This window comes from Cygnus atratus, chromosome 14, assembly GCF_013377495.2.
Source record: "Cygnus atratus isolate AKBS03 ecotype Queensland, Australia chromosome 14, CAtr_DNAZoo_HiC_assembly, whole genome shotgun sequence".
NCBI classification, from domain to species: domain Eukaryota; kingdom Metazoa; phylum Chordata; class Aves; order Anseriformes; family Anatidae; genus Cygnus; species Cygnus atratus.
In genome coordinates this window covers 1262980-1290584 of record NC_066375.1, presented here as the reverse complement: position 1 = coordinate 1290584, position 27605 = coordinate 1262980, and the positions used below count along the sequence as shown (strand labels likewise).

The following is a 27605-nucleotide window of genomic DNA, read 5'->3' as shown; positions in this document are numbered from 1 at the left end:
TCCCCTCACCACCGGGCTGGCCCTGAAGGCTACCGAATGCAATTCAACACCATTTTTTAGCTGCTTGCAGCGACTTCTCCATTGCCTTTGTGAGGCAGCGAGCAGGAGCCCCCTCAGTGCTGAAGTGGGAGCCGTGCTGCGGCAGCCCTGGGGGTGAGCAGGTCCAGGCCCGGCTTCCCTGGCTGCTCTCTTTGTTTTGCAGTCTGACATGTGGTGGTAGATTTGATCTGTGGTGATACTGAAGTGGAAGAGCCATGTACTGCTATTGAGCAGAGGAAAATCTGCATTAATATTCAAATTACAACACTTGAAATCTGTGTTTATTTCTCTCCCGGGTGCAGCAGCCAGAGCAGGACCAGAACTGCACAGTGCGTGGGAGCCCAAGCTCGGCGTGTGCCCTCCGCAGCCCGGCCCTTGGGCCCCACGTGGTGTGGGACTGCTCTCTCCATGCTTCCAACGGGGGTGTTTTGTCACCTTTTCTGGGTGAGGAGGGAGGGAGGCGAGGCGTCGGGCGGCCGTGGAGCTGCGGCAGGCCATCCCCAGCCGTCACCTAGCAACTCCGTGCGGCTCGGAGCTGTTTTGCTGCAGCTATCTCCTTCTGGCCTGGCACCTATCTCCAGGAACGTCTGCGCTTTGGTTCAGAATGCGCTTTTATCGATGGCTTGTGCCAGCTCTGATGAAACCGATTTTTCCCCCTGCCAAATAACTAAAGCGAGTTCAAGCGACGCGCAGCCTGGGGGCAGCCGTGCCGAGGGCCAAGGCTGGTGGCAGGAAGGTGCCTGTCCTGTCAGCGACCTGCGGCGGCGGCCCCGCCATCTTGTCCTCCTCTCACATGCTCTCTCATGGAGGAGTGGATGCTCTGTGGGTGCAGAGCAGGAGGATTTTGCACCGATTATGTTTCAAGAATTTGGGTACAACTTTTTTTGCATGGACATAACTTGACACCTGAGGTGTGTGCTCTCACTGCAGCGATTGGAGCCAGTTCTGTCAGTGCCGGTGCCCCGTCAGCGTGGCTCAGCGCCAGGCTCGCTGCATGTGTCGCCACTCCGCCCTGGTGCCCCGGCCCCGGAACTGAACCACCTCTGCCCTGGGCACCCGTGCTTCTCCTGGCGAAAGGTCAAAGCAATTAAGGAGGCTGCAGAAGAAAAGTGTGTATGTGTATTTAGCGAAAATTAATTATCTTTCATCATTGACAGCTGTGGCCTGGCCAGCAGTGACTAGTTCCCTTTGTTTTTGCTGTGGTGTTGTTTTCTACTTTACGTGTTTTAACCAACATGATAGTGATTGCTATCTCTAGCACAAATCATTTCCCACTTATCAGCGTGGATGCTTTCCATCGGCCCCGTGGGGCGGCTGCTGTCGGCCTCAGCCCCAGCGACCCAGCGAGTGATGCCCCCGCCAGCAGGACGCACGGGGCTGGACGTGGAGAGGAGTGTGGGACAGGGGGCTCGCGATGGCTCCACGCATCGCTGGCAAAGGAGGGGGAGAAAAAATCCTCCAGGGTTTCCCCTGGAGGCAGAGCCTGGTGTCTGGTTTGGTTTGCCAGAGCAGCCTGATCCTTGGCTGCTGCCCATGCAAAGCCACTCGGGCCAGCTCGCCGGCAGCGGGCACGGTGCTCACCGCGGCGCTTTGAGTGCCCAGCGGCCTTGGGAACCGCTGGGGCGCCCGGTGCTGCACTGGGGCAGCTGCTTCCTGCAGAGATGTGCTTTTCCTCTGGTTGTTTTCCCCATTTTCCCCCAGAAGGTGCAGCAGGCGATGAAGCTGACGCCTCTTGGCACAGCAGGTCTGATTTCATCCCCGTGGCAGCTGTTTATGCTGCTGTCTGGTAACTATTCATTTGCTTGATTTATGTATTACTTCCAGTAAGTCATTCTTGTCCAGGACATTCTGGAAATTTCCACTAGCCTCTGAGGCCTTTAAGATACGCTTCTCTCATATGTTCTTCGCCTGATGTGGCTGCCAAAAGAAAATAGCGAGCAAGCTCTCTTGACCTTGCATGGAAAGTCTAAGCAGCGTTCCTCCCTCGCCGCTGCTCCCCCTTCCTCACTTCGGAAGTGCTGTCGGTGCCTCGCGCTCGCTCCTGAGCCCATTGTGGCACTGCCGGGGCCCCCCAGGCCCAGCGCTGCGCGGGGGCTTTGCCGACAGCCGGGGCAGTGCCCAGGCTCTGCCAGCCCCGAGCCCCTTGTGCCCCCACTGGCACTTGGCTTCCTCGCGGCTGGGAACTCAGCAGGACTTTGGAGCGTTTGAGTGGCCCATGGGATTTGGGCACTTGTGTAGGTTGCGGAAGGCAGGTTTTATTGTGAAGGAAGCTGTGAAGGTCACCTGCAAGGTGGCTCTCCATGCACATGTTCTCCCTTGGAGAAGTTGGGAGAATCCTGCCTGAGACCTGTCTGTCCTGATTTTGCAGTGCCTTTTTCCCCTTTCCTGTTCCTGTTCCCGTTCTGTCCCTTTGCTTTGTGCCTTGGTTTGAAGCGTCAGGTCCTGGTGCCGGGGGAGCTGGCACAGGGGTGCTGCTGCACCGGTGCCGAGCTGGGGCCAGAGCCATTCCTGCTGGTGCTGCTGGGCCTCCTGCCCTGGGACCATTTCACATCAGGCACTTCTGCACGAGTGTTTTGTCACAGGTCACAAACAGGCACAAGTTCTGTCACACCAGTGCAATAAGGATGGGCCCACTGCACTTTCTTTGCCACCAGCCTGTTTCTGTTTAACTTCTGTGTTCCCTCTTGTGCTGGGGCAAGCTCCAGAGCGCCGTGCTGTGCCCCAGGCTGGGCTGAGCGCTGCTGTTCGGGGATATCCCGGGTCCCATCCGAAGCAGCACACTGTCTCACCTGTGGCCAGTGCTGGTGACTCAAGGGAGAGGCTGAGATGAGGTGCCGAAGAGAGCGAGCCCTGGAGCTTCATCCCAGCCACCAGTGGCACCAGGACCATCCACTGCTGCTTTGCATTGGGCAAGGGGTGTGTGCATTGCCTCTGTGTACCCTGGTGGGCATGGCGAAAGGTGTGAACCAGCACACAGCGAAAGGAAGAAGGAAAATTTAGACTGATCACGATAAAAAAAAAGAAAAGCAGCAACATACTTGGCAAGAGCGCCAGGAGCTCATGAATGTGGTACAGGAGCCAAGGCAGCGGGCGCAAGCTGAAACGTGGGAAATTCCATCTGAACGTACGAAAAAAGCCTTTCCGTCCGGAGGGAGGCCAGGCACTGGAAGAGGCTCCAGAGAGGTGGTGGGGTCTCCATCAGGGGAGGTGCTCAAACCCAGCTGGGCACGGTCCTGTGCAGCCTGCTCGGGGCATTGTGCTCGGGCTGGGGGCTGGGGCAGAAGACCCCAGGGGTCTGCGCCGACCTCGGCTGTCCGCTGATCCTGGCACTGTGCTCCTGGCCCGCACGCCCCCATTCCTGTGTGCTGCGGGGGTCATGGATTGTATTTCTCCTTCCTGGTTTTGGAACTACAGCTCTAAGCAACTATTTTAAACTGTCCTCTTCCTAATTGGAGCCAAGCCCATGAAGATCGATAGAAATCCTTTTTGTTTTAATGCTTTGACGTTATTAGCAAGTATAGCCAGTCGTCTGTTGTTGTTTTTGTGTTTTTTTTTTTCCTGAGAGGGGAACAAACCCAACCCAACCCAACCCAGCAGGACTTCGGTTGGCTCCCTGCAAAAAGCAGGAGAGAGGGGGACTGCGAAGGTGATGCCCATGGGCACCGGGGCAGTGGTGGGTGCAGGCAGCCTGCAGGACCCGCTCCTCACTCGTGCATCCCGGGAGCAGTGGGAAATCCTCCGGGTCGTCCTCTTCCATCCGATGTGGGTTTGTGTAACTCTGGGGTATTTTTAGTGTTGGACGCAGGCAGCGGTGGAGAGATTGCTCTGCAGATTAGTTTGAAATCTTAGCGCAACCATGTTGCATGGCTAATTTAATTACAGCATTTAACTGGAACCACCTGTAGCTTTATGGGAAGACAAAGGCCGCAGAGGGCCGTATTCCCCTCGCAGTGCCTCCGGCGGGGGCTCTGCTGGCTCTCGGGCTCCTCCAGGCTCACACGCATTTTAAGCATTAATGAAATCTGCATGTTTTTGTCGTAACGTTTCAGCCTCCCTTGTTTCCTTAGTTTTTGTATTAGGTTCCTGAAGACAATGATACCTTTAACACAGTTTATTAGGGGTTTTGTTTTCTCAACAAGATGGATTCGGGGGGAAACTCCAGAAGTGCTCCTGCTAGGTACGAGCCCTGGCATAACGCGGGGCACTGAAGACAGCAGACGTGCCGTGGAAATGCGGCAAACACGAGCTGCAGATCTAGACTGGAATGTAGCTTTGGAGCCAAAGGCTGAAATCTTTGTGCATTTGCTGTTCAACTCCCACTAAGGTCAACCCTGCTCGAGTAAACTGAACCTGGGCATCGCCGAAACGGCCACCGAATCGCCGTGGGGAGCAGGAGGAGGGAGAGTCCGCACTGCGCTGTCAGACCCGCTGGGTTGGTGTGTGTGCAGAAATGCTTGATGGAAATGGATGCATCGCTCTCAAAACCAAACAAGTGCCGTCCGTGTAGCACAACGGGGCCTTTCAGACACGGGGGAGTCTCCCTCTGTGCTTTTCCTGCCTCCCGCAGAAACCCTTTGTGTGTTTAGGCCATGTAAAGGAAGAGGAAGCACTTAAACGAGGTCAGTGGGTGTTCAAACCTCTCTAGCGCTTGCAGGCGTTCTCTTATATGGTCTTGCATCTGTCTGCAAATGGCACGGGTCCATTTTTTTCTGTTGCTGCACAACAACCCGCCGGATAATTGGTAATGTGGCGGGAGATAGGCACCTTCCTCACGCTGCGGCTGGGAGCGCGCGGTGCCGGGTACGCAGCGAGGGGCGGCTGGCGAGCGAGCGCGACGCCGGGCTGCCTTCGTGCCTAGCAGCCGGCGCAGTGGTGAGGCCCTGAATGCGTCCCCTGCTCTCTGGTATTTGCTCTGCCCAAGCCTTGAGGTGAGGGGGATCCTCTCCCACCTCCCGAGCCTTCCTGCACAGCGGCGCTGTAGGGTGAGAGGCGGGATGCTCCTGGAGACGGGACCGGGAAGCGGTCGCAGCACCGGCCATGCAGGCACCTCGGGCACGAGCTGCCCTCGCCAGCTCTGTCAGCCCCGCACTGGTCTGGTTTTGTTTTTAATAGGAGATTCTGCAGAATTTTAAAAAAAATCACGTAGGTGTTCTCTGTGTTTCTTGTGCTTGGCTTCCTGTAATGTGTAAATTAGCAAAAGGTTTTTTTCTGCTTCTGCAAATGAACTCTTCACCTCCTAAGACCAGATCGTGATGAGATTAGCTGCTCGCACTGTTCTAGTCGCTTTTGCCCCATGTTGCTTCCCCAGACAGGCCCTGTGCTTCTGAAGGATCCCCAGTTCTTAGCGCAGAGGAACACACGTCGGAGGCTGCAGCATCTCTCATATCAGGTCTTTTGCAAGTCTTGTATCTTCATCGCACATAGAGTCATCCCTCTGGATGTGATAAGGGTGCTCTAAATGAGAGCGGGGCTGGCCGGGGCGCTCCGCAGCAGTAACGCGGGTGCCGCGGGCTCAGCTGCACGTCCCTGCGCCCACACCGCTCCGCGGGCACCCCGCTTGTGGGGTCACGTTGGAGCTCTGTGCCGCGGGGCACATGTTGTTGCTAGCACATAATTATCTGGGTTCTTTTTAATTGTTTGTCACAGTGAAACTGAAACTATGCACAGGAACGGGCTGAATCTAGAGTGAGCAAAAGGTTTCCAGTCCCTAGCCGGCGTCTCTCCCCGCTGTGTCTCCTGCCCCCCACGGACACAGGGGCCCTCGGGCGTTTGGGTGAGATTTTCTAGGTGGCCCTTTCTGGGGAACAGACGCAGGCCCGAGTGACGTGCAGTTGTATACACTTCTAGTCAATCGTTCTCCGACAGAAGGAAGGCAAAAAAAGCCACCAGCACCAAGTGTCTTTGAGCTGCAGTTTTCCAGGGGTGCGGGAAGCGATCCCCAGCCCAGCCTGGAGCTTCCCGGTCTGCCTTGGAGTGACCGAACCGCGCATCCAGCTGCGCTTCGTGCTTCTTGTGACTACATTCAGAAGTGTGTAGCTGTGAAAACATCGGCTGTTGCTTGTGAAGCCTGTCCTTGGAGGAGCACACGGCCGTGGTGACCGTAAGCCGGGGAGCCGCGAGGCGGCAAATCAACCACAAATGCAGTCACAAATTTTGTGTAGAATAACGGGGGCACAAGGGAAACCTACACGGGCAGAGGAGCTGGTTTGCACAGGAGATTCTCTGGCACGCTAGGTGGTGCCTGGCTCACCAGGACTGAGTTGAGGGAGCTGGTCCTGCTTGCCCCGGGCTGTTTGTACACACACACGCCTGCGGGGCACGTCATTCTGGCAGCGCGTTTCTTCACCCCGCTCCCTTGGTCTGCCTCACCCCGCTGCGGGGGGTGGAAGGTGCGCCAGTGCATCACCCGCGCAGGCACCCCCCGTTGCGGCAGGGGATTTGCAGGCTGTCTCATTAACCTGAATAGCTGTTGTGCTCTTCTACTGCAGTTCCATGGAAGGGTGTTGCAATTTGATGGTTAGCTGCTGCCCTGACAATAGGAAGGGCTTTGGGGGGTGAGCCCACACGTGTGCACGGCAGGGTGCACAAAATCCAGGTGTCTTTTTCAGCACTTTATGCGCTGTTTTTAACCGTGATTTTAATTTATTTTACAAAGCTGTAGATTTCTGTATTCCATTTCCATATGGACTATTTTAAAAAAAATGCTTTGGGAGAACAGTGCTGATCATGTGGTTGTGAACAGAATGTGCTCCAGACTACTGCTCACGTGGAAGAAAGAAGGTAAAAACCCCGCTTCGGTACTCTTCACTGTGGCTGAGGCACTTGCACTTTTTTTTAACATTTTCTTTCTCTTTCGGTGCTTTATCGCACTGACTGCGATGACTCGATGCTCGTCGTGGGTCCCTTCCAACTCAGGATATGCTGTGCTTCAACGATTCCTGTTCTCAGCCAAAAACCTGCCCGTGTGCCCACGGAGGCGGCGGCGCTGGGGGCACGGGAGCACAGCATGGTTCTCGTGGGGCCGCGGAGCTGGCCAAAACCCTGCCACGGTGCTTGTCCCTAATGGGTGAAATAGCTGCTATTATCGTAAAGAGGTAACTGAGCATAACTGACTGAAGTTCTAAATGGGGGCTGTGCTCGCACACAAAATTACAGGAAGAAGTGAAAGGCTTCGGGGTCAGGATGTGGCTATGGGAACTGCGCTCAGCTGGTGCCATCTCTTCCCCAGACGTGATGTTTATGGGGGGAGCACAGGGGCCGTGCACGGCGTGGGCAAGGGTGGCAGCTCCTCGCGGTGCCCTGAGTTTTTACCGCAGAAATCGAGGCTGCTTGGTTTGAGAAGCCTGAATCGGAGGAGCGTTGCAGCACCACAAGAGTTTTACTTGCAAGCTGCAGCATGTATGGTATTCACACTGATTAGGCTCACCGATACTGAATTTAACATTTGGCCTGTGCATCTGTTCAGTGTGATATGAGCTTTTTTTTTTTTTTTCCCTGGGAGTGAACCCAGGCATCCAGCTGTGGCCAGATTCACCCGGGAGAGAAAGGGAGTCTTGTTGGAGCAAGTCAGATCTCACAGAACCCGTGCAGGCACACGTCCCGTCCTAGCTGAGCGGGGAAACCTGAGAGCCGTGAGGATGCTTGCTGAAAACCCTTCTTAATTCTCAACATTGTATCTGAGTGCTTTGTCAACTGCTTTCAGAAAGTTTCTCCTTGTCTTTGCTGGGAGGTTTTGTATTTCCCTGGTGATCTGTCCTCCTTCTGGATCTGCTGGCCTCCATTTGCATTCCTCAGTACTTGGCTGTCCACACGTCACTCGAGCGGCAGCGCTGTGCAAGTTGTGATGCCGTACGTCTCGTCAGCCTGCAGGAAGCTGGAGCTGCACAGCGGGGTTGTGTCCGTGCTCCAGTCCCTGCTGCTGCGTGCTGAGGACGTGCAAGCACCGCATGGCAGCAGAGCGGGTGCCCAGCACGCTTGTCCAGCACCTTGAAACTCCACCGACCCTCGTAGAGCTTCCCTCGTTCAAGAGCGGCCCAGAAGAGTCCAGGCACATCCAGGGCCTTCATAAACATGGCAGGATAAATTACAGTTATGCAGTTTGTAAACACATCCTTTCTGTGTGTGCGCACTCTGGCTTGGAAGCTGAAGCTTAACCGGTGGTGCTCAGTGGTTCTCCGTGTGTGCCCCCGGGGTGCTTGGCACCGCCGCCTGCCCCCGGTCATGGTCTCCGCCTGCCCTGCCCTCACGCACGTGTACCTGGTCAGAGCGGGTACCCATATTCAGGACTGGCCGATGTAGCTACTTGGCACACCGGCAGTTCGTTCTGCAGGTATAATCCCTTTTGTGTGTGCTATTTCGATTCTCTTACGGTGAGCTATGGGTGGCATTTGTGTTTGCAGTGGTACTTGTTGAAGAACTTCTGTTTCTTGTCTCCTCTGTTTCTGATATTGCAGAAGGGGAGCTTTGATTTTTAAAAAACCTCCTTTCAGTGACTTGAAAACCCTTCCAGGGTTACCGTTGTTATTGCTGTTTTCAAACTCGAGCTGTTTCTTCCCTGACAAAAGCAAACTTGTGAGAAACTCCCCGTTAGGGCTTCCCCGGTTTTGGATGCCCTCAGCACGGACGGGTGGTGCTGTCAATAACCCTCCTCCCTGGGCACCGGGAGGTGGCTGCACACAGCAGCTTTGGCAGCCGTTGTGCCGTAGCTCAGCACCCGCGCCGGTTCCTGCGGTGCTGCTCCCCGGATCCGGCCGCTGGCGTGGCAGCCGGCCCGGCCCCTCGCCCCTACACCTACACGCTCATCAGCTGCAGCCCAATTAAGCTCGGTAATGCGCAGGGAGGACTCGAATGCACCCAGGAACATTTCCCAGAACTCATTAGATCTTATCCGATAAACACCGCCGACTGCGGGCTCTAGCAGCCCTGCCGTCTGTCCGGGAGTGTGCGCGCCCCCAGCGAGGCTGATGGAGACGGGGGCAGCCGCGGTGGGTGGGACGCTGCCTGCGAGGCTTCACGGAAATGGAGCTGCCCGCGAGCCCCCCGCCGCCTCCGCACCTCTCCCCGAGCCCCGCAGCCGCACGCCTGCCCAGGCAGGGTTTTCCTTGCGAGGCAGCCTCGGTGGGAACAGCTTCTGCCTTGGCTGCGTCTCGCCTGCGTGGTTTAGTGCAGCTCGCGCAGTTATTGAGTTACTCACCCCCAAATTGCTGCTAAATCCAGAGGTGCCGCTGTCACCCAGTGTGCTGTCTATGTTCTCGGGGCTTTTTGTCTTTAATTCGTCTCCAGCGTCAAATGCACACGTTTAATTTGTAACAAACTGCCTATAGCAGCCTAAATAATTGTAGGATTGCTAATCCTCTGCATGATTGGGTTTTCGTGTTAGCTTTACTGGTGGTGGCAGAGACGAAATATATTTTGACCTGCAGCAATATGAACTAGCTGCTTTATTTTCCATCCTATAAGGTCTCGCTAGGCCAGCCGTAACAAGCACTTTGTTTTCAAAGGTTTGTCCCAGGCATGGAAATAGAAACACTTAGGACTTAGCCTTTGTTCCCTTTCAGATGTTTGTTTTCTCAGAGATTTTTCTCTGAATCGGGGAAGATATTCGAACTAAAAATAGCACTCTTTGGCTGAGGCATGTATACATTTTATATAAAATGCGTGCCCAAAATAATTCCAGCCACGGAGGGCAGGAGCTCTGTGCCGAGCGGTGCCAGGTACGGGGGCACGGCGTCCCTCGAGGACGGCGCTGCTGGGGCCGGGCTGCCTGCTGGTGCCCCCGAGGCTGCGCGAGGCCAGCCCCGGCCTGCGGGACACACGGGACCGCACTGATGGAGGTAACGTCGTGTCCTGGCCGAACCGTGTCCGCCAGCATTAGGCAGCACCGCTGACGCCAGTTCACGGCTCAGGAGGTGAAGTGGGAGCGTTGTTTGTCGCCTCGCTCTGTGCGCGGCGTTGGCTGCGGTGCGGGCTGGGCGCCGTGGGGGCTGCCCCCGCAGTAGGGGCTCCTTGCGGGCCGCTGGGGAGGCGAACGAGTCCTTTAATTGGATTTCCCTAGGAGTAAATGGGAGGTGTTGGCCAGGCTGGAGAAACTGAAATCATTGACGTATGTGAAAGCAAAGAGGGCGAGGACGGCGTTCCCCACCGCTCGCTGTGCCTCGGCTGCGGTGCGCTTGTCCTCTGCTACCTGCTGCTGATTTCCAGCCGGTGCAACAAAGAAATATTTACTGTTCCTGTAAGCTTTCTCTGCACTGAAGCCTGACTACCAATTACTCTGTATTAAATTATGTTTGGTCATGCCGGTGATTATACAGTATCCAAGCAACCCAGGCGTAATCTAATTTAGCAGACAACGTGGGTTTACTCTGCTCCCCTTCTCCGTTGTTTTTCTGCAAGTGAATGCAAAGTGAGCGGCCTTCCACGGGCGCAGGAGACCCGCGCTGCCGGGGGGCTGCAGCAGCGGTGCGAGCCCACAGCTCCCGGCTCCGGCTGCGTGTGCTGGGTGCTTGCAATGGCATGGCGTGCTGAGGGGAGGAGAAGCAGCCCCGCATCCAACATCCAGCAGGCAGTCGATATCCCGGCGCGTTGCAAGCACCGAGCGCTGCTTGAGAGGTTGTTCTGGGTTCCCACCTCCCATCTGTGCTGGAGGTGACTTCTGCGAAGCGTGGATGGGGAGGGAACTGAAAACGGACCCATCTAAATTGCTGTTAGTGCAATTGATTTCAGAGTGCACTGAGGGCCAGGAAGAAGCAGCAGGTTAAAAGGAAAATACAGGAAATACTTGGAAACCTTCTGAAGGGCAGCTCCAGAGTGGAACTAACGATGCCTGCAGAAAAGCATCTGTGAGAAGCACCAGCATTAGGGACACTTTGGGATGAGAACACCCCGTCTTTAGAAACTGGGGCATTATTTGCTAGTACAAAGGATGATGGAGAGGTATAATTTATAGTAAATCATCATGTGGATAATGGATGTGGAATTTGAAGGATGTGAAAGGTGAATCATGTTTTGTAGCATAGCTTTAGTAACCAAGCACTATAAAGGCTACTAGTGGAAAAGTACCCGTGTTACAGTGCAGACATTCATGTGCCACCCTGATTTATTCCAGAAGGGACCGAGACCCATGCAGCTGCAAAATGTCGTTCACCCTTTGCGGAGTCAAAGCACAATGGCAAAGAGGGGTGTGGTGGCAGCAGAGGCACGGGGGCGAGGGCCGGCGCCTGCGCCAGGGGGGCTTCCTCAGGGCTAGGGCAGAGCCAGGTGTGCCGCGGGGGCAGCGGGACCCTGCCCTCGTTGGGAAGCCATTAATACTTTAGTCTGTAATAATTAACAGGACCGTGTACGGCTGCCTCCTGGTAATAAGTCAATGACAAAGCAATTTATTAGAGTGATGTATTACGTGATAACGGTAGTGAGAAATGAAGGAACCTAATTTTATAAGACTCAGATCAATTCAGTTGTGTTTTTTTTTATAAATGAACGTTGTTTTAGCAACCACAGAGGATCATTAGAATTATTATTTTATTAGTACTTTCAAGACTATTTCGGTTTCAGCTGCATTTTTCAAAATCCAAACGGGAGTATGTGAACGTGTGATATTGCTGCAGTGTAAATATTTCATTGGCACTGGCAAATGTCTCGTTACGGAGGCGGGAAGCAGGCTTGGAAACATTACTTCGATTTATCTCGACAGCGCTGAGACCTGTAGCCCAATGCTGATCTTGTGTTCAAACGTGGAGCTGGAGCTGCGTGACACAGCGCGGGGGATGCAGCGTGCGGGGGGCTCGCGCCGGTTGCTTGTGCCGCGCGTTGCGGGCGTTGGAGCGAGCGGAGGGGCGGCTCCTGCGGGATGCCCCGCGGGGCTGCGGGAGCCCCGGGTGCGGGACAGGGAGCGAGTGTCCCTGGGGACGTGGGCAGCGGGACACGAGGGCCCGGGCGGGGCACTGCCGAGGTAGGCGCTTCTCCTGGGGAGACAGCCATAGGGAAAGAAAGTTACATCCCTCTGTACGTAGGTGTTTTTTTCCTGTAAGTAAGCAAGTTTTTTCCTAAGTAAGAGTTTTTCCCCTGTTAGAGTTCTGCCTTTCTCGCCGCTCCCCAAGGTTTGACTTCCTGGGGCAGATTTGCTTCCATTCTGCTGGTTTTGTCGGTGAGGAGGGGCTCTCTCGGCGAGGGGAGGTGGTGGGAGCGTTGCAGTGCGTGCGGCTTTGGCGTGCCCTCGCTCACCAAATGGCGATGGGAAGAGCAGCGCGTCGGTAACCGGAGCCTCCCACCGGGGCAGCCCATCCCCGCAGCGCCGCGGTTTACTGACAGAGGAGATTTCTCAGACGCTGGTGATAAAATATTCAGGGCTTCCTGACACTGGGGGAGGTTACGGGTAAGAGGGAGGTTCTACAACGCACCCCGGGGACTTTCACCGGGGCTTCTGCACCTTGGAGATTGTAAGCCCAGCCCAGGACGTGCTCGGCGTGCTGGTGGAGGTGACCCCTCTGCGGGGTCTCCAGGGACGTTGCACGCAGCGGGGTGAGGCTTCTCGCCTGCACAGAGCACAGGGCTGGAGCTGGGGCTGCTCTGCCGACCCCGAGCACCCCTTGGTGACAAGGTCCTCTTCTGCTGCCCGAGGAGCCTTGTTTGGGGGTGAGGAATGAAGAGTTCTTCACGGACTCAAGTGGGACTTGGATGGAAAAGGAGGAAAGCCGATTTTCTTTTAAGTCAGCCCTAGTTTACGCTGTGCTGAAATAAGCTACGCCCGCACACAAATGAGCACTATCATCTTGGCTCTGCGATCAGTAATAAAGGCTCATGGCAGTAACATCTTGGGACGATCCAGCAAGATCCGAGAATCTCACGCTCACGACGTGCTAGCCTAGCGCGTGTTTCCAGGGAAAACGGGACAGAAAGACTGCGGGGAAAAGGCGCTCACAGAAACATGTAAGCTAAAGTTGTGTGTCAGCGCAGCCTGAAGTCACCAAGTTTCCTGGTTGAAGAGGTCAGGAGAAAACCACAAAAAAGACTTGCGAAGATAGGGCTGCAGGGCTCCCACCGCAAGTCCTCGTTGTGTCACTCGCACGTGTCGGTGCGTGACGTGCCGCGGCGAGGCTCGGGCGCACGGCTCAGCCAGGGCCCGCGGTGCCAGGCGAGGAGGCTGGGGCTCCTGCCGAAGGGCGGCCGTGCACCCGGGCTCCCCGCTGCTCGCGGTGGGATGCGGTCGGTTTGCTCCCCGCAGCGCCTCGCAGGCAACCTGCGCTCCCGGGGCTGAGCCGTGCTGCTGATGCTTCGCAGCGCCAAGAGCAGCGGCCAGCCCGGAGCTGCGCCCAGGGGCCCCCCAAAGCGCCCATCAGCGGGGTGCCGGGTCCTGCGTGAGCTGCTTCGTTGTGCTGAACTGCTCCGCTCCCGCGGGCCGCGATACTCGCGGAGATAAAAATAGGGATGACAGGGAGGAAGGCTCGAGTGTCCGCGGGTCCCCGGCCGGCGGATTCCTGGCTGGGGCGGGGACGGGCGCGCGCCCGCTGGTGACGCGAGGGCTCCGCTCCGCAGCCCGCTCTGCTCGGGCTGCGTGGGGCTGACCTCTGGGGAAGGCAAACGCTGAAATGGGTGAGAAGGAATTGGATTTTGGAACATATTAGGTCACTCGTTCAGCTGGAGAGCAGCGTGTGTCAGAGGTCCAACAATTTGTTTTTAGAAGGGTTTCAAGCATTAATGATTCAAGATGTTTTCCTGGGAGTGGTTTGCAACATGAGACTCGGTGGCCAGGGTAGCGTTGGGGTTTTATGGGATTAGTCAATTCCTGAGGCTGCAGGGCCTCCAGTAACACAACAGTTAACACTGTACTTTTCCACATGGCTGGGCCTTCAAGGAGCTCACCAGGAGTGTCAGAAACGTAAACAGAATTGTAAGGTTGGTGCCAGCCATGAGGCGGGGAGGGGGTTTCCATTCTGGTTATTCCTATCACCCACTTTTTGTATTGCTTTTGTTTTGCAGAGTTGCAAATAACCACAAGCAGAACCTGATGACTGTTGCTAATCTGGGTGTGGTGTTTGGGCCAACTCTGCTTCGACCCCAAGAGGAAACAGTCGCTGCCATTATGGACATCAAGTTTCAGAACATTGTGATTGAAATTCTAATAGAAAACCATGAGAAGGTAACGGCTTTACGTGCTTCTTTCAGCGCAGTTCATTTCTTAAAACAAAGCTGTCTCTGCGCAAGCTGCAGCCCACTTTCCCGGGGCCCTCCTTGCTCTCCGTGGCCGGCAGCCACGAAGGGCTAGGCTTGGTTCCTGCTTTTCTGACTAAATCTGTGTTTGTTCAAGTACTGGCTTTATCCGCAGGGTCGGTCCCTGCGTTGCGATGCGGTTGTGTCTGTGGTTGCAGGGATGCTCCCACCTGTTGCTTGGGTCTGCCAGTGGAGCCGAGTGCCGCAGTGGCCTGGGCTGCAGCTGGGGGGCTCCTGTGCCTCCCCAGGGAGCTGGCTGCCCCCCTGGGGTGCTGGCTGTCCCTCGGGGAGCTCACTGTCCCCCCCCGGGAGCTGGCCACCCTCAGCGTGGTGCAGAAGCCTGTTGACTGCCCGTGGAAGGCTATGTGATGCTGCAAATGGCAGCTCTAAAAAAAGTCCATGTTCTTCTAAACTCGAACAGTTCTCCTTTTATGATCTTTTGTCTGGTTTGGGTTGGAGACGGTACTGATTTGTGCATTCTGGCTGAAAAATAGCGTGAGACTTGCCGAGGGGAGGGGGGGCACCACTGCCAGGCAGCATTGCAGCTCCGGCCTGGGTCTTTTGTTTGCCGACACTGAACTCGAGCATTGCTTGCAGGTTGCGAGCAGCGTGCCCACACGTACGCGGGCTGGTGGGGTGAGGCACGTTGGGCTGCCTGGAGGCAGTGCAGTGCATCACGAGAGACGCCGTGTTCTCCGGGTGCCCTGGCCAAAGGGGACGCCTTGCCACGCTTTCCTGCGCAGTGCCGCTGGGTGCCCATGGTGCGAGAGCGGCGTGGGCTGGGGAGCTGCAGGATGCAGGATGGCAGGATCTGGTTCTCAGGGCTGCGAGGTACCCAGGGCTCTGGGCTCTCTCTGAAGTTTGGCCCACAACTTCACAGCTGAGATTCAAGGCTGAGTCCCCAGTACGTGCGGTGTGGGTGTCAGTCCTGGGGTGTGCCTGCGTGGGTCTGCTGAGGGGCAGCAAATGCATGCCCAGTGGGGATGGATGGATATATGGGGAGACTGTCTGCGGTTTGTGTGTCCTCAGAGAAACTGCCTCCCTGAGCAGATAAGCACCATGGTATTTATTTAGCACAGAGGAGCTATTTTTTTCTCCTCTGCGTGGGGGGTAATGGCAGCGATTGCTTAATTAGGAGCTGCCACGCAGAGGGGCGCGCAAGCAGCAGCAACGAACCTGGGGTTGTGGGCAAGGCACAAACCTGGCACAAAACCTCGTGCTGGCCCTCGGTGGCCGTCTCTGTCCTTCCGTGATGGCCCTGCAGTGGCCCAGGGAAACCTCGCCGCCGTGCCCAGCTCTTGGTGGTGATGCTGCGCTGCCAGCATCCCGAGCAGCGCGGCATCGCAGCCAGGGCGCTTGTGGCCCTGTTCCTCGCTGAGCTCCGGGGGTCCCTAGAGGGACAGGTCGTCAGCCATTGATCCTTGTTCTGCCTGAACCGAGTCTCCTGCCATCAGCTGGCATCTGCAGGAATCGATGACAGATTTCTGCAATGGTCGTGTCTGTGTGGGCTGCAGTGCTCATCTCCGCTCAGCAGCAGGATTACACCTGATGTCGCAGGGTTCCCGAGCGCTGCCACGATTACCCTGCCTTAGGAGTAATTTACGGCACCAGCGGGAGGGGGAAGCTGCGGCTCGGTTACGTGCTTTTCGTCGCCACTGAACTGCGGGGGGGCGAATGCGGCGCGTGCTGTCCGTGCACCCCGGCTGCTCCCGTGCAGCGGGTGCTGGTGGTGCAGGATGGTGCCCTGCCTGCACTGCCCACACCGCCTGCACAGCGGCACAGGTACCCCTTGGCACCAGGATGCTGCGTGCAGAATGTCTGTGGACCCCTGTCCTCATTTCTCGAGGGCTCTTGGGAAATGATCCCAAGAAGAAGGGAGACAGCAAGAGGCAACTACTGGGAGGAAAATCTCTTTTAAATTCAGTGTCGGTGCTGGTTCGGCTCCCTCTTTAGGACTGTTTCGTTTCAGTGTATTCCTTAATTTGAATTGATTGGAACTCACTGAAGCTTCCCCCCAGGAGCTGCTGTAGGTGATTAGCAATATGCAAGTCCTCTGTGCTGGTGCTGCTGGTGCTTTGTATTGTTTTACACTGGTGACTCACAGACACTGTTTATGATTAAGTGCATTCGCAGGGAAAACGTAATTGATTTGAATGGTTCCTGGCAATCAGCAACTGTCTGGTATTACATTATATTTCCCTCAGGTAAGTGGGATGCCTCTCCTGTTCAAATTACTGTCGTCATTGTGTAACCAAAAAAAAAGAGAAGAAAAAAAAAAAAACAAGCTTGGTGATGACATCGCTTGGTCTGAGTAACTGCTGGCAGCTTGTTTACAGCCCCTCCAGCAGGCTTATCTGATCGCTGGGGCCGTGGGGAAGGTCTCAGGGGAGGCAGTCGCCCTGCTCTGCTCACTGCGGTGCATCTGCAGTAACCCCACATGTAGCTCACCCTCCCCCTGGGGTTATCCATGGGGAATACCATCCATCTCAAAGGCACAGGAGTAGCAGAGGCGGGCGGTGCCGGACGTGGCAGCGATGGTCCCACGTCAGTGCCGTTAACGAGAGCTGGTGCTGCCCGCACCGTGCCCCCGGCTGGTGTCTCGGTGCGTCTCGGGAGCGAGGCGCAGTTTGGAATCGTAATCAGCAAAACGGTGTCTTTGTGAGGCTTCCCGGAACGACTGGGGAATTACGGCTTGCTCCGGGTTGCCAGAGCCTCTGACACAGGCCGTTAAGCTCTGTGTGTATTCCAAAAAGTTGAATCGTTTCTGGGGATTTTACAGGTTTCCAGGTCTTGGATCCAACTTGTTCGTTAGGCTCGCAATGGCACCAATAAACCCAGACTGTTTGTAGGGCTTCTCAGACGTGTTCTCCTTGAGAAGGTCTCTGCGCATGAAGTTATCGCAGGCCTTGCGTTTATCTCTATAATTGCAGCTGTCAGTGGGAACTGTTGCACTTCGGGTTATTTCCCAGGGGCTGTACTGACACCAGAGCTGCTGGAAGTGTGGAATAGCGTTGGGATGGTGTAGAGTCAGGGCTTGGGGAGGGGACAAAATATCCTAGCGGCTGCACCATTTGCATGCCAGATGCTGTAACAGAGCAAACGGGAACCCTGGAAAAGCTGAACCAGAGCAAACGTGCCCGGTGCTCGCCTGCCCCGCACCACCCAGCAAATGGACAAAGCCTGGAGTTGTTCCTTAGCAAGGTGTCTCCGTTAGTGATTGTCAGCCTTTTCTCTGTGTGTGAATACAGCACGCTAGCATAGTGTGATATAAAATACACACTGGTGGTATATTTTTAAATGGATGAAATGATTTTTCTCCTATGGCTCCGGGTGTTGCCATGACAAGCAAACCAAGAGTGTGTCTTCTAAAAAAAAAATAAGGATGCTGTGTATTATTAGTTACTGAAGAGAGTGCTATTTACCACTATATTTCTAAAATAACAATAAATTGACTTAAAAATTAAATGTTAGCAGAAAGCAATATTGAAATATTATTACATCTGGTGGCATTTAATTTTCTGAAAATTGTGGCTGTCCATCCATTTTATTTTCCAAAGCTTTTATTTGTATAGCTCTCCGGAAAAGGCCATTGTTCTGAAGTGTTACAAGATTAAGACATCGCTATACTGTCTTGATGATGTTCCCTTCAAACAAAAGATTCACCAGCTGAATTGTTTCTGCACACGGTAGTGATGACAAATGAGAGACCAGCCTTTGCAGGGACTTGCACAGACCCAAACGCTAGCCTTACTAAGTGGTAAGAATTAATACCAAAGTCAAAGCCCTCAGCACCTCATCTTTATTTTATTCTTTCTCTAATTAGCAACAATTTTTAGCGATGCTGTTGGCCGCAGTTTGAGTTGCCCTCGAATGAAGTTCGTCCCACCTCCGTTTTGAGCGCCGCGGCAGCTCCCGGCTCTGCCAGCTCCTGGAGCGAGTCGGTGCCACCGGCCGGAGCAGGGGCTGGGGGCTGCGTCTGTGTGCTCTGGTATCGTGCTCTGACCTGGGAAGGAATCCCAACCTGCCCCTTTTTCAGCTTCTTCGTAATAAGCGGGCATGGCGCTTCTCCATCTCACAGAGATCAGGGTAGCGGGTGCCCAGCACCCGAAGTCCTCCGCAGCGCGCTGACCCCGCGTGTGCCTGGGGACTGCTTCCTCGGGAGCCGTCATCAGCACTGCGAAGCCGTCGTTTATAACCAGCTCCAGATAATGAGGTCAGCGGGCAGATTCCTCGTCCTCTGGAGCAGCCGCGGAGCAGAGGATTTAACAGCACTTGGCTGGTTTCGTTCGGAGGTGGGGGCTGCTCCGAAAGCCTCCCGCTCCCGGTGCTCGGGGTGCTGCCGGTTCCCGGCCCTTCGGTGGCTGTGGAGCAGCGAAGTTACCACTTGCATCAGACAGAGCGAGCACAGGGCTGTAAATGTGATTTATGAATCCTGGCTGCTCCTCTCCCCGTCTGACCGTTAAGCTGCCTCTCTCTCTCCGTTAATTGGACTCTGGGACGGGGAGAGTTATAACACGGGTATGCACAGTGAGGAACACGTCTCGCTGAGTCTCGTTAAATTAAAGACTGAAACAAACCTGACAAACTTTCTGGTGAAGAAGAGTGGAGTTTTTATGCGAGCGATGCCTCGGCTGGGGGAAGTGGAGCGGGAGTTTTTGAGGCTGCCGGGGGGGGGGGTTTCCTTTGCTGCCGAGGAGGCCGGCGCAGTTTCCGGGCGCGTAGCGCTGGCCAAGTCACTTCGAGAACGAGCTATTTATCTTACTGCTCTCTGAGTCCTCAGACTCCTCCCTCCATGGACCTTCAAAATAAGCGCTGGTGCTTTTTAAAATGGAGCTATTTACTGGCTTTTCCCTATCGTGAGCAGTTAAATGCAGCCGGGGTGCCGCGTGCCGCCCCGAGGTGGCCGAGGGGCCGCTTGGCACAGCCCTGCCTCTGCTGCGCCTCCGCGCCCGGCGGCGCTGGGGGGCTGCGGTGGGGCTGCCCTCCCGGCCCTGCCAGCCTGCGGGGCCTGCCGCCTCCGGCGTGCCCCCTCTGAGGTGAGGCGGGAGGGTGGGCATGGAGCAGCGGGAGATCTGGGGCTGGAAAGCATCCCGGAGAAATTGGGGCACTCCTGCTTCGTCAGGAGGCAGCGCCGTGCCACTGCCACCGAGCGGCATCGCTCCAAGCCCTGCCCTCCCCAGGCAGCAGAGCAGTGGTGCTTCTGCTGTGTCCTACTGTGTCCTGCCGTGTCCTGCCATGTCCTGCCGTGTCCTGCAGTGCCCAGCCATGTCCAGCCGTGCCCAGCCATGTCCTGCAGTGCCCAGCCATGTCCAGCCATGCCAGCCCAGGACAGCAGGCTGGTGCAGCCCTCAGGGCTTTAATCTTTGCTGCACAAGAGGCATAAAAGACCTCGTGGCTTAATAAAAGAAGTTTATAAGGTAGCAGGAAGCAGCATATTTACCGAGCCTTTACAATTGCAGTTGCGTCAGTGAGTGAAGTGGAGGCTATAAACCGAGCGCTTCGAGTGGAGCGCGAGCACATCAAAGCCCGCGCTGGGAAGGGCGGCGGAGGGGAGGCGGTGAGGGCAGTGTCACGCAGGACACGGCTCCGGGTGCCGGTCCCTGCCCTGCTGGAGCAGCATCTCCGTGTCTCCACGACTGCAGGCACAAGGGGAGGTGTGGGCTGTCTGTAGGGTGAATATTTGGGCTGGTCAGACACTGTAACTGAAATAGAGTTGGTTGTGGTAGGTTGGAGGGTGTAAGATATCACATGCTGAAGCTTTTCAGTTGGACTGTTTCATGCGGCTGCTTTGAGCAACACAAGCTCCTTATAAGCTGAGGCTGGTTTTAGGCACTGAGTTTGTAATTTTAATGCAGATATACCTTCTCTGATTGAAGACCAAAAAGAGGAAACAAAAACCTGGAAGTTTAATTTCAAATGTGCCGTGAGATGCAATTCATAAGTGAACATGTTTATTTGCTTTGATTATATATTTCGTCATTTTCCCAAGCAATCTGAAAAGCATTTAATAGCAGAAAGTGGCCGTTCTGGGCCTGGAGAGCAGGGTGCTGGCGGGCGAGGTGCCCGCTGCCGAGCGTCCCGCACCCTGCCCAGCACGGAGGGAACGGCTCCGGCCTCGGGGCCGAGCAGCGGGGCCGGGCCCCTGGAGCCCAGCAGCTGCCTGGCGGCACAGCCTGGCAAGCAAACGGCACCGGGCCCGGGCGCCTGGGCTGCCACCAGTCCCCGGCCTCCCACGGGGCAGGGACGGCCACGGGCAGGCTCGGCAGAGCAGGCGCGGTGGAAGCGAGCGGGGCTGCGTGCAGAAAGCACGGCTCGGGCTGGTTGTGCTCGGGGTGATCCGTGGGCCCGGGAGGAATGTGCGAATGAGATCAGCGGGGCTCTCCTTCCCCGGCAGGAAGGTCGGCCGCAGCGCTACATAATCCGTCCATCTGTCTGCGGCGTGTCCAGCTACGTACAGCCTCCAGTGCTCGCTTTAGGGGTGCCGGTGTCGGGGCCTGCGAGGAGCCGTGCGTGGCGACTCCTCTCTGCTTCCTCTGCCTCACGCAGCGCCAGGGCTCCAAACCCGCGCGGAGCTCGAGCAGCGAGCACCCCCGACCAGGAGGGCTGCCTGGAGCGCTTTTCGAGGTGCCCTCCACCACGAGGTGTCGGATTTGCTGAGAACAGTCTGTTAGTTTTTATACAAGGGGCCGTGCCTGCCTCTCCGTGCTCTTTGGGAGAGATGTGACATTCCAATATTTGGCTAAAGCATCTTGGCAATTTAGCATTCATTTGTGAGAAGCAGCACGGGGGGTTTACTCATGTGTGCCTGAGGATTATGTTGCCGTTACACGAAACAAAGCAATTAGCTCCTGGCAGCGGCTCGCTCTGGCTGGTGAGCGGCATCTTGCAGCTCTCTGCTGCCTGCTGGGGCAGCACCCACCGTGGCACAGGGCAGTGGGCGGCTCTCAGGAGCAGTTCTCCTTTTGGCAAACGCCAGCAGTGCCACTCAGCACCAGGCAGCCCCGGGTACCTCTGGCGGTGCCGGACATGGCCAGAAAAGACTCAGAAGGATGGTGTCTCAGACATTCTTGCAAAGGGAGACCTTGGAAGAACTGGCGTTGAACACTGATGTCGTCTGAGCCCGGGGTTACAGAAAAACAATAAATAACCAAATATCAATGACAAACAGAACTGCTGCTCATTAGGTTCATGCAGTTTAAAAATTCCATCCCCTTGAGAAAAATGTGATTACTCAGTTTTCTGACAGCTGTGGCTGGAAGCTGGGAAGACTTTCCCAAGCTGGTTTGCATCACTGGGCGCCGAGCCTGTGGCAAGGACAGGCGCACACTGGTTGTTCCTCCCTTGGGCACTCTCCCACCAACACCTGCAAGGGCACCGCAGAGCCTTGAAAACTAAAAAGCCTACCATAGTACCAGGGTCAATCCAATTCCGCAAGAGTGCAAACAGGGTGGAAACGTAGAATTTCGGAAATTGTACCCAAATGTTACTTGTTTTGTGGGTCTTCTGTCGATGCTGCTCCTTGGTGTGACAGCGGGGCGCTGCAGACCAGGCAGGTGGAGAGCTGTTCTGCCCGAGCGGGTGATGCCAAGGAAACTTGTTTATTATTTTTAACAGATATTTAACACTGTGCCGGAGACCCCGCCGTCGAACTCACAGCTGCTGCTATCTCGCAAGAAGAGCACGGACTCGAAGCCTCCCTCGTGCAGCGAGCGGCCCCTGACCCTCTTCCACACGGCGCAGCCCAACGAGAAGCGTAAGTGCCGCACGGCCGCCTCTGCCCTAACGGTCACTGCCAGCTGGTAATTCCTGCGCCACGAAACGCAGCTGCGTTGGTGTCGATGAAAGATGCATCCTGTAAGAGGATAGGGCCTCAGTTTCCTGCGCTATCGTGTTGATAGGGAGTGCAAAGACTGCCTGGCATCCCAGGCTGAAAGCAGGGCTCGGGGGCTGTGTTGGCGCGGTGTAGCGTTGCTGCCCCGTCCCCCGGAGCCTTCCCCGCCTCACGTCCCCCGTCCCCGCGGTCCCCAGCTGCCGAGGCGCTGCAGTGTGTGGGGCAGAGCCCGTACCCTCTGCAGACGATCCTCTCTGGGCGCCCACAGGCGCTTTTCCTTTTACAGACACAACAAGCTCAGCCAGGAGGCTCTGCATTTTTCTGCGGATTAGGTACCACGGCGGTTTAAAAATGTTGAGATTGTCTTTCCAGTTCTGTCACTAATTGGCTCCAGACACTTAGGTGAAGGAGTCAGCGTGCCCTCCCGTCGCACGCTGCTGCCTCACGTTGTTCTGTCCCTGGCCATCCCCATGCTGCAGCAGGGGCAGGAGCCGGGCTGGCAGCGGGCACTGCCCGGGGCTCACCTGGGCGGTGAGTGAGCAGCACGAGGCTGGCGTGAGCCCCTCGCCCCCTCGCTGAAAACTGCAACGTAGCAGAGAGGCTGCTGTTTGCTTTTCTGACTCTCCAAACACTGGGGCTTCCCTGCCTCTGATTGAGTTCCCATTAAGGTCCACGCGCTCCCATTTTGGAGGATGTCATAACAACACGTGTGGATTTAGGAAGCGGTGGTGGTACCGTCATGTACGCTGGAAATAGCGTGTACCACAGCTGTCAGTGGAACCCTGAATATCAGCATCTGCTTTTGGAAAATTTCAGCCTAATTAGTTTATTTGCTGATAACTCAGCAGATGTTTGGTAGATGCTGGAGTCACCTGGCTGCCAGGTCCTTCGTGTACTGTCCTCAGCTTGCCTGGAAGAGGAACCGAGTTCGTTTATTTATTTCTGTAGCTATTTACCCTCATGAGAAGCAATATTTTCTCAGCTTTCCTCCTGACGGTCTGTAGTCTCCTGTGTTTGTGGGCTGAAGCACGAGGGCTGGGGCAGCAGCTGGAGCCAGGGCAGCCGAGGAGAAGCAGCAGACGCTGCCCCTGTCCAGAGCTGGGACACAGAAAGAGCCCTGCTTTTGGGGCTCCCAAACAGCACAGTTCTTCCTGCTCCTGGCCACAGCTGCTCACGGTCTGAAAGGCGGTGAGAGGGCTGTGGGAGTGCGGGTCGCTCGCGCATCACGGGATGAGCGGGGGCAGCTTTCCAGCCATGCAGGCTTGCAGGATTTGTCCTAACCGTCCTTAAATGCAGCAAGGTGCCTGGGGTTATTTGGCAAGCGCCGATCCTTCCCAGCGCCAGCTGTGTTTGCAGCTGTGTTGCTGGTGTTCAGAGGTTCGCTCTCTGGCTGGGGTTTGTGCCTGAGCCGCCTGCTCTGCCCGCCCCGCGGAGAGCTGCTCCGCACAGGAGGGGCGCGCAGCTGGGTGCCCGTGCCTGGAAATCTGTGTCAGAAGAGGTGGAGGGGGCTCAGGAGCCCTGAACACACCAGGGGTACCGGCCGCAGGAGTCTGCTCTGTGAAACAGGGGCACGGTGAGATCTAAGAGCTCGAAGCTGCAGCTAGGCGTGTTCAGAACTGAAGCAGAGTGCACATTTTTTAATACCGAGGGCAATTTAGCCATGAGAAGGAGATAAGTGGGGCAGTGAATTTTCCATTATTTGAAATCTGTTCTTTGAAGTAAAATACCTTTCTAAAACTTTCACTGAGATTCATCATACAAAGCTATGCGTAACGCAGAAATTATCATGTTCAACACACAGGATCACGCAAGGGAGTAGATTAGATAATTATAACGATTTTTTTTTTGCTGTTAAATGCTCACATTTTTGCCTACAACTGACCTGGGTCAAGTGTGACCCAGGAACCGAGTGGATATTGTGAAACAAGCAGGGTTAACACAGGAATACACCACTTTGCTCCGTATCAGTTTTTCCTTGTAAGCGGTGTTTTGGCACTTTGCTCGTGTTTTGTTATGCAGAGTGCTTTTGTCATCCCTTCTGTGGTCCCTGTGAGGGTTATCAAGGTGCCCTAGAGCTGGGTTCCCAGCCACAGGTCGCTGCTCTGGCACCTGGCAAGGTGGGACCTGGGCACGGGTGGTTTGCGGAGCGGCTCCTCTGCCTCGGCGGTGCTGCGGCAGCTTGGCTGTCCTGCTCCTGGAGCAATAAGGACAAATTAAGCAAAGAATCCTTCGCTTAAGCTGTTAAAATCATGAAGCAAAACACAATCTCAGCCTTTTAAAAAGGAGGAAATAAAATAAAGGCATGGTTTCCGATTCTGCCATTCATCTCCCATCCTCTGCAGATGAAACACTTCCAGTTCCTTGGCTGATAGCGACTTTAATTCAATGTTGGCTGGTAGCTGCGTCTGAGATTACACAGGCAATTGACACTGATTTGTTAGGCTTACAGAGCTTATTTTCGGACTTCAGCCTTGGGCAGAAAATGTTTGGAAACAACCGGACGTCGTGGCCGAAGGCGCTGCAGGGCACAGCTCTGCGCTGCCGGGGCTGCGGCGGGGCCGGTGTCGGGAGTGCTGTCGGCACACAGCCAGGGCCTGCCAGGCACAGACCGGCTTAGAAACCTGCACTGTCGGGTGCAAAGATCAAGGACTGATGTGGATTGGCCTTTTGGGGTTTTTTAGGTCCTTCGGCAGGTGGATTTCTCTCTTATTTCGTCTGCTGGCTGCTCTGTCCCCCAGCCAACGTTTGGAGAGTTCAGCCTCTGCTTTTCTTCACTTTTGCTTCTTCTTATCTTCTGGATAATCTTTTCCGCCACAGAGGGTTTATACCTCCCTCAGCACAACTGGGGGGCAGAAGCTTCTTGTAAGCATGATGCCTCACCCCCGTTGATGCGAGCGAGCGGTGTTTGGGCTGCATGTGGTGCACGGCTCCTGGCGGTGGTGCTGCCACGCAGAACCAGCTTCTTTGCCCTGGTGCAGCCTTGCCCTGAGCTCCCCAGGGTGCTGGAGTGGAAGCAACAGTTTTTCCTTCAGACACCTGGTTTTGGAGATGCTGGTGTGCGGGGACCTGCTGTCTGGTGTCCAGACACCGTGCTGCCCCGTGTGGCTTGCACTCAGCCACTGCGCAAGCTGGTGTTCTCCTTCCACCCGTCCTTGCACCCCTGTCACTATACCAGCCGAGGCAGGGCAGACAGGGAGCTCCACGAGCTGGGCTCCTCCACCTGCACAGCCCTCCGGCCCCAAACCCATTACCTGCTGCTGGAGCTGGCCGGGAACTGTGGGCCAAAAAATATCTTTAAATTCAGCACTCCGGGGAAATCTCTCTTGTTTGTGAGCTTTTCTGACGTGGTTTAGGGAAAGCACGGCTCGTTGTTTGATCCGCTGTATGACTCATCGCTGAAGAGGTCGTCTGTATTTTCCTTTTAACACCACAGACGGTGGCAGGCTGGAAAAAAAATCCAGCTGGGTGCATCACAGGACCAGCGGAGGGGACAGAGAAGTGTTTGAGATACCTGCTCCCCTGTCAGCTTGTTGGAGATCAAGATTAATGACATGCAATTTCAGGAACCTGTTAACATCGATCGACAGAAATATCACATCCTGGGCTTTGTCTAATCTTTGGAAGATCACCTGGGCTGAGTTTGGGCCCCCTTGCTGCCTGCAAGCGCTCTGATTTTGCCCAGGAACCAGGAGAACTCAGTGACCCTGGGGAGCGAACGTGACGAGGAGCGTTAGACTTTGCTCCTCGCCCTGGCACCCACGAACCTTTTGCTCATGTAATCTTTTTTCCTTGAAACGGTGGCAAAGGGCTTACACAATGCCACGCTCCTCTGTCCCTGAGACAGCACTGCTTCCAAGCTATTTCACAGAAATGTGAGGGGTTTCTCTCTGCTGGGTCTTCAGTCTTAACTACCCACATAGCTCAGGGGTTCCTCTTACGCTGTTTATCCTTCTTTAAACGTGCACAGGATATAGACGAGTGTTGCGTGTTGGCCTTCTAATGCAAGCAGACGTATAATTTGAAGGGATTGAGAATGAGAGGTTCTTTATTACTACGTGCTTTTCAGCAGCAATTTGATCATATTAGTGTGCACAGGAAAAATAATTTCTCTGAAAGATTAATCATTAAAGTAGCACTCAGTGTGTTTTCCAGCGGGTGCCTGTCTTTCAGGAAAACATCATCACAGAAGGAGCAGTTCTCTGCAATAGAGCTGCTTTCCGTGCCTTCGGTGATGATAATTGCTTCTCCCAATTACAACTACAATTGCTGCTTATATGGAAAAGGTACCTTACAAAAATGAATTAATGTGATTTGGGGTAATTCAGTGCAGAGCTGAGGAGGGGACCCATGCTGCCGGAGGTTGGTCTGGGATACGTAACGTTTCCACATCTCGGTGCCGAAGTTACACGGATAAGGGGGGAAGTCTCGTAGCAGAGCATGATGAAGGGAAAGGAGAAACTCCAAGAAACCTCCCGGCTGGCGGCAGGGAGGTGCCCACGTCTCGGCGGGCACGGTGCAGCCGGTGTCCGTGCAGTGCTGTGCCACGGCCGGTGCAGAGCCGGGGCTGAGCCACGGGGCCGGAGCTGGGAGCGCTCAGAGCAGCTGCACCGAGGCAGAGTGGAGACCCTTTCCCCTTCCTCCTCAGCCCTGTTTGTAACAATGCTGCTTTGTGATGCTGGGCCTGGCCAGAAGAGACTGATAGTAGTTATTGTCACGTCCTAGGCTGAAGCATTGCTTTGCTGAGAAAAACTTTAACTGGGTGATCTGTCCTTTCCTCCTTCTAAAATGTTATCCTGCTCTGTCACACAAACGTTCGGCCCTGTGGTCGCCGATTTCAGTCACAGAGACATTCCTTCCTCTATGTAGTTTGCATTCTAATTTTTTTTCGGGTTATGTAGCACTTTGGAAGTCTTTGGGAATATAAAATATTAATGCCTTAAGAAAAACAAACAAACAAACAAAAACATATTTTCTTTAAAATATTATTAATTTAAAATGTACTTGCATCAATAAAAAAAATAACTGGTGCAATAATTGTATATTGATGTACAACGTACAGAAAATTTGACTGTAAACTAACTGCCTGCCGTTGGGGATCTGGTAGGATACTGCCTTATTTACAGTAGGGCAGGGATTATTAATAGGAATGCCATATGCCTTCGCAGCTGTATGCTCTTTTTTAAGCAATAGCAGCTATGTGTGGTGTCTGATGATTTTTGGGTTTTGGTGTTTTTCAGAGGAGAATAGGAACAGTATCATCAACTCCAGCCTGGAATCCGTCGTATCCTCAAATGCAAACAGCTTCCTCAACTCCAACAGCTCTCCCCAGCCCAACCTGAACTCAAGTGATCTTGAACTAGAAGTAATTAAACCCAACAGGCCAAATTCACTGTAAGTACGGTAGTAATTAGTGTTTTATAGGCTCTCTGTCCTTAATCTTTAATCAGGGCTGTTTCTTACTCTGAATCCCAGCAGTATGTGGAAGAATACAATTTAACATTTTAATTTTTAATGGCCGCCTAGCATGTGT

At 54.9% G+C, this 27605-nt stretch overlaps 1 protein-coding gene across 2 annotated transcripts in view; it reads left to right on the top strand.

The window, feature by feature from the left end:
- ARHGAP26 (Rho GTPase activating protein 26) overlaps window positions 1-27605 on the top strand; it is a 132054-nt gene that overhangs the window by 75046 nt on the left and 29403 nt on the right. For both annotated transcript variants that reach the window (XM_035560602.2, XM_035560603.2), the window contains exons 18-20: window positions 14014-14173; window positions 21859-21997; window positions 27313-27466. In XM_035560602.2, the coding sequence (XP_035416495.1) occupies window positions 14014-14173; window positions 21859-21997; window positions 27313-27466 (453 nt within the window). The remainder of the gene's footprint in view (window positions 1-14013; window positions 14174-21858; window positions 21998-27312; window positions 27467-27605) is intronic.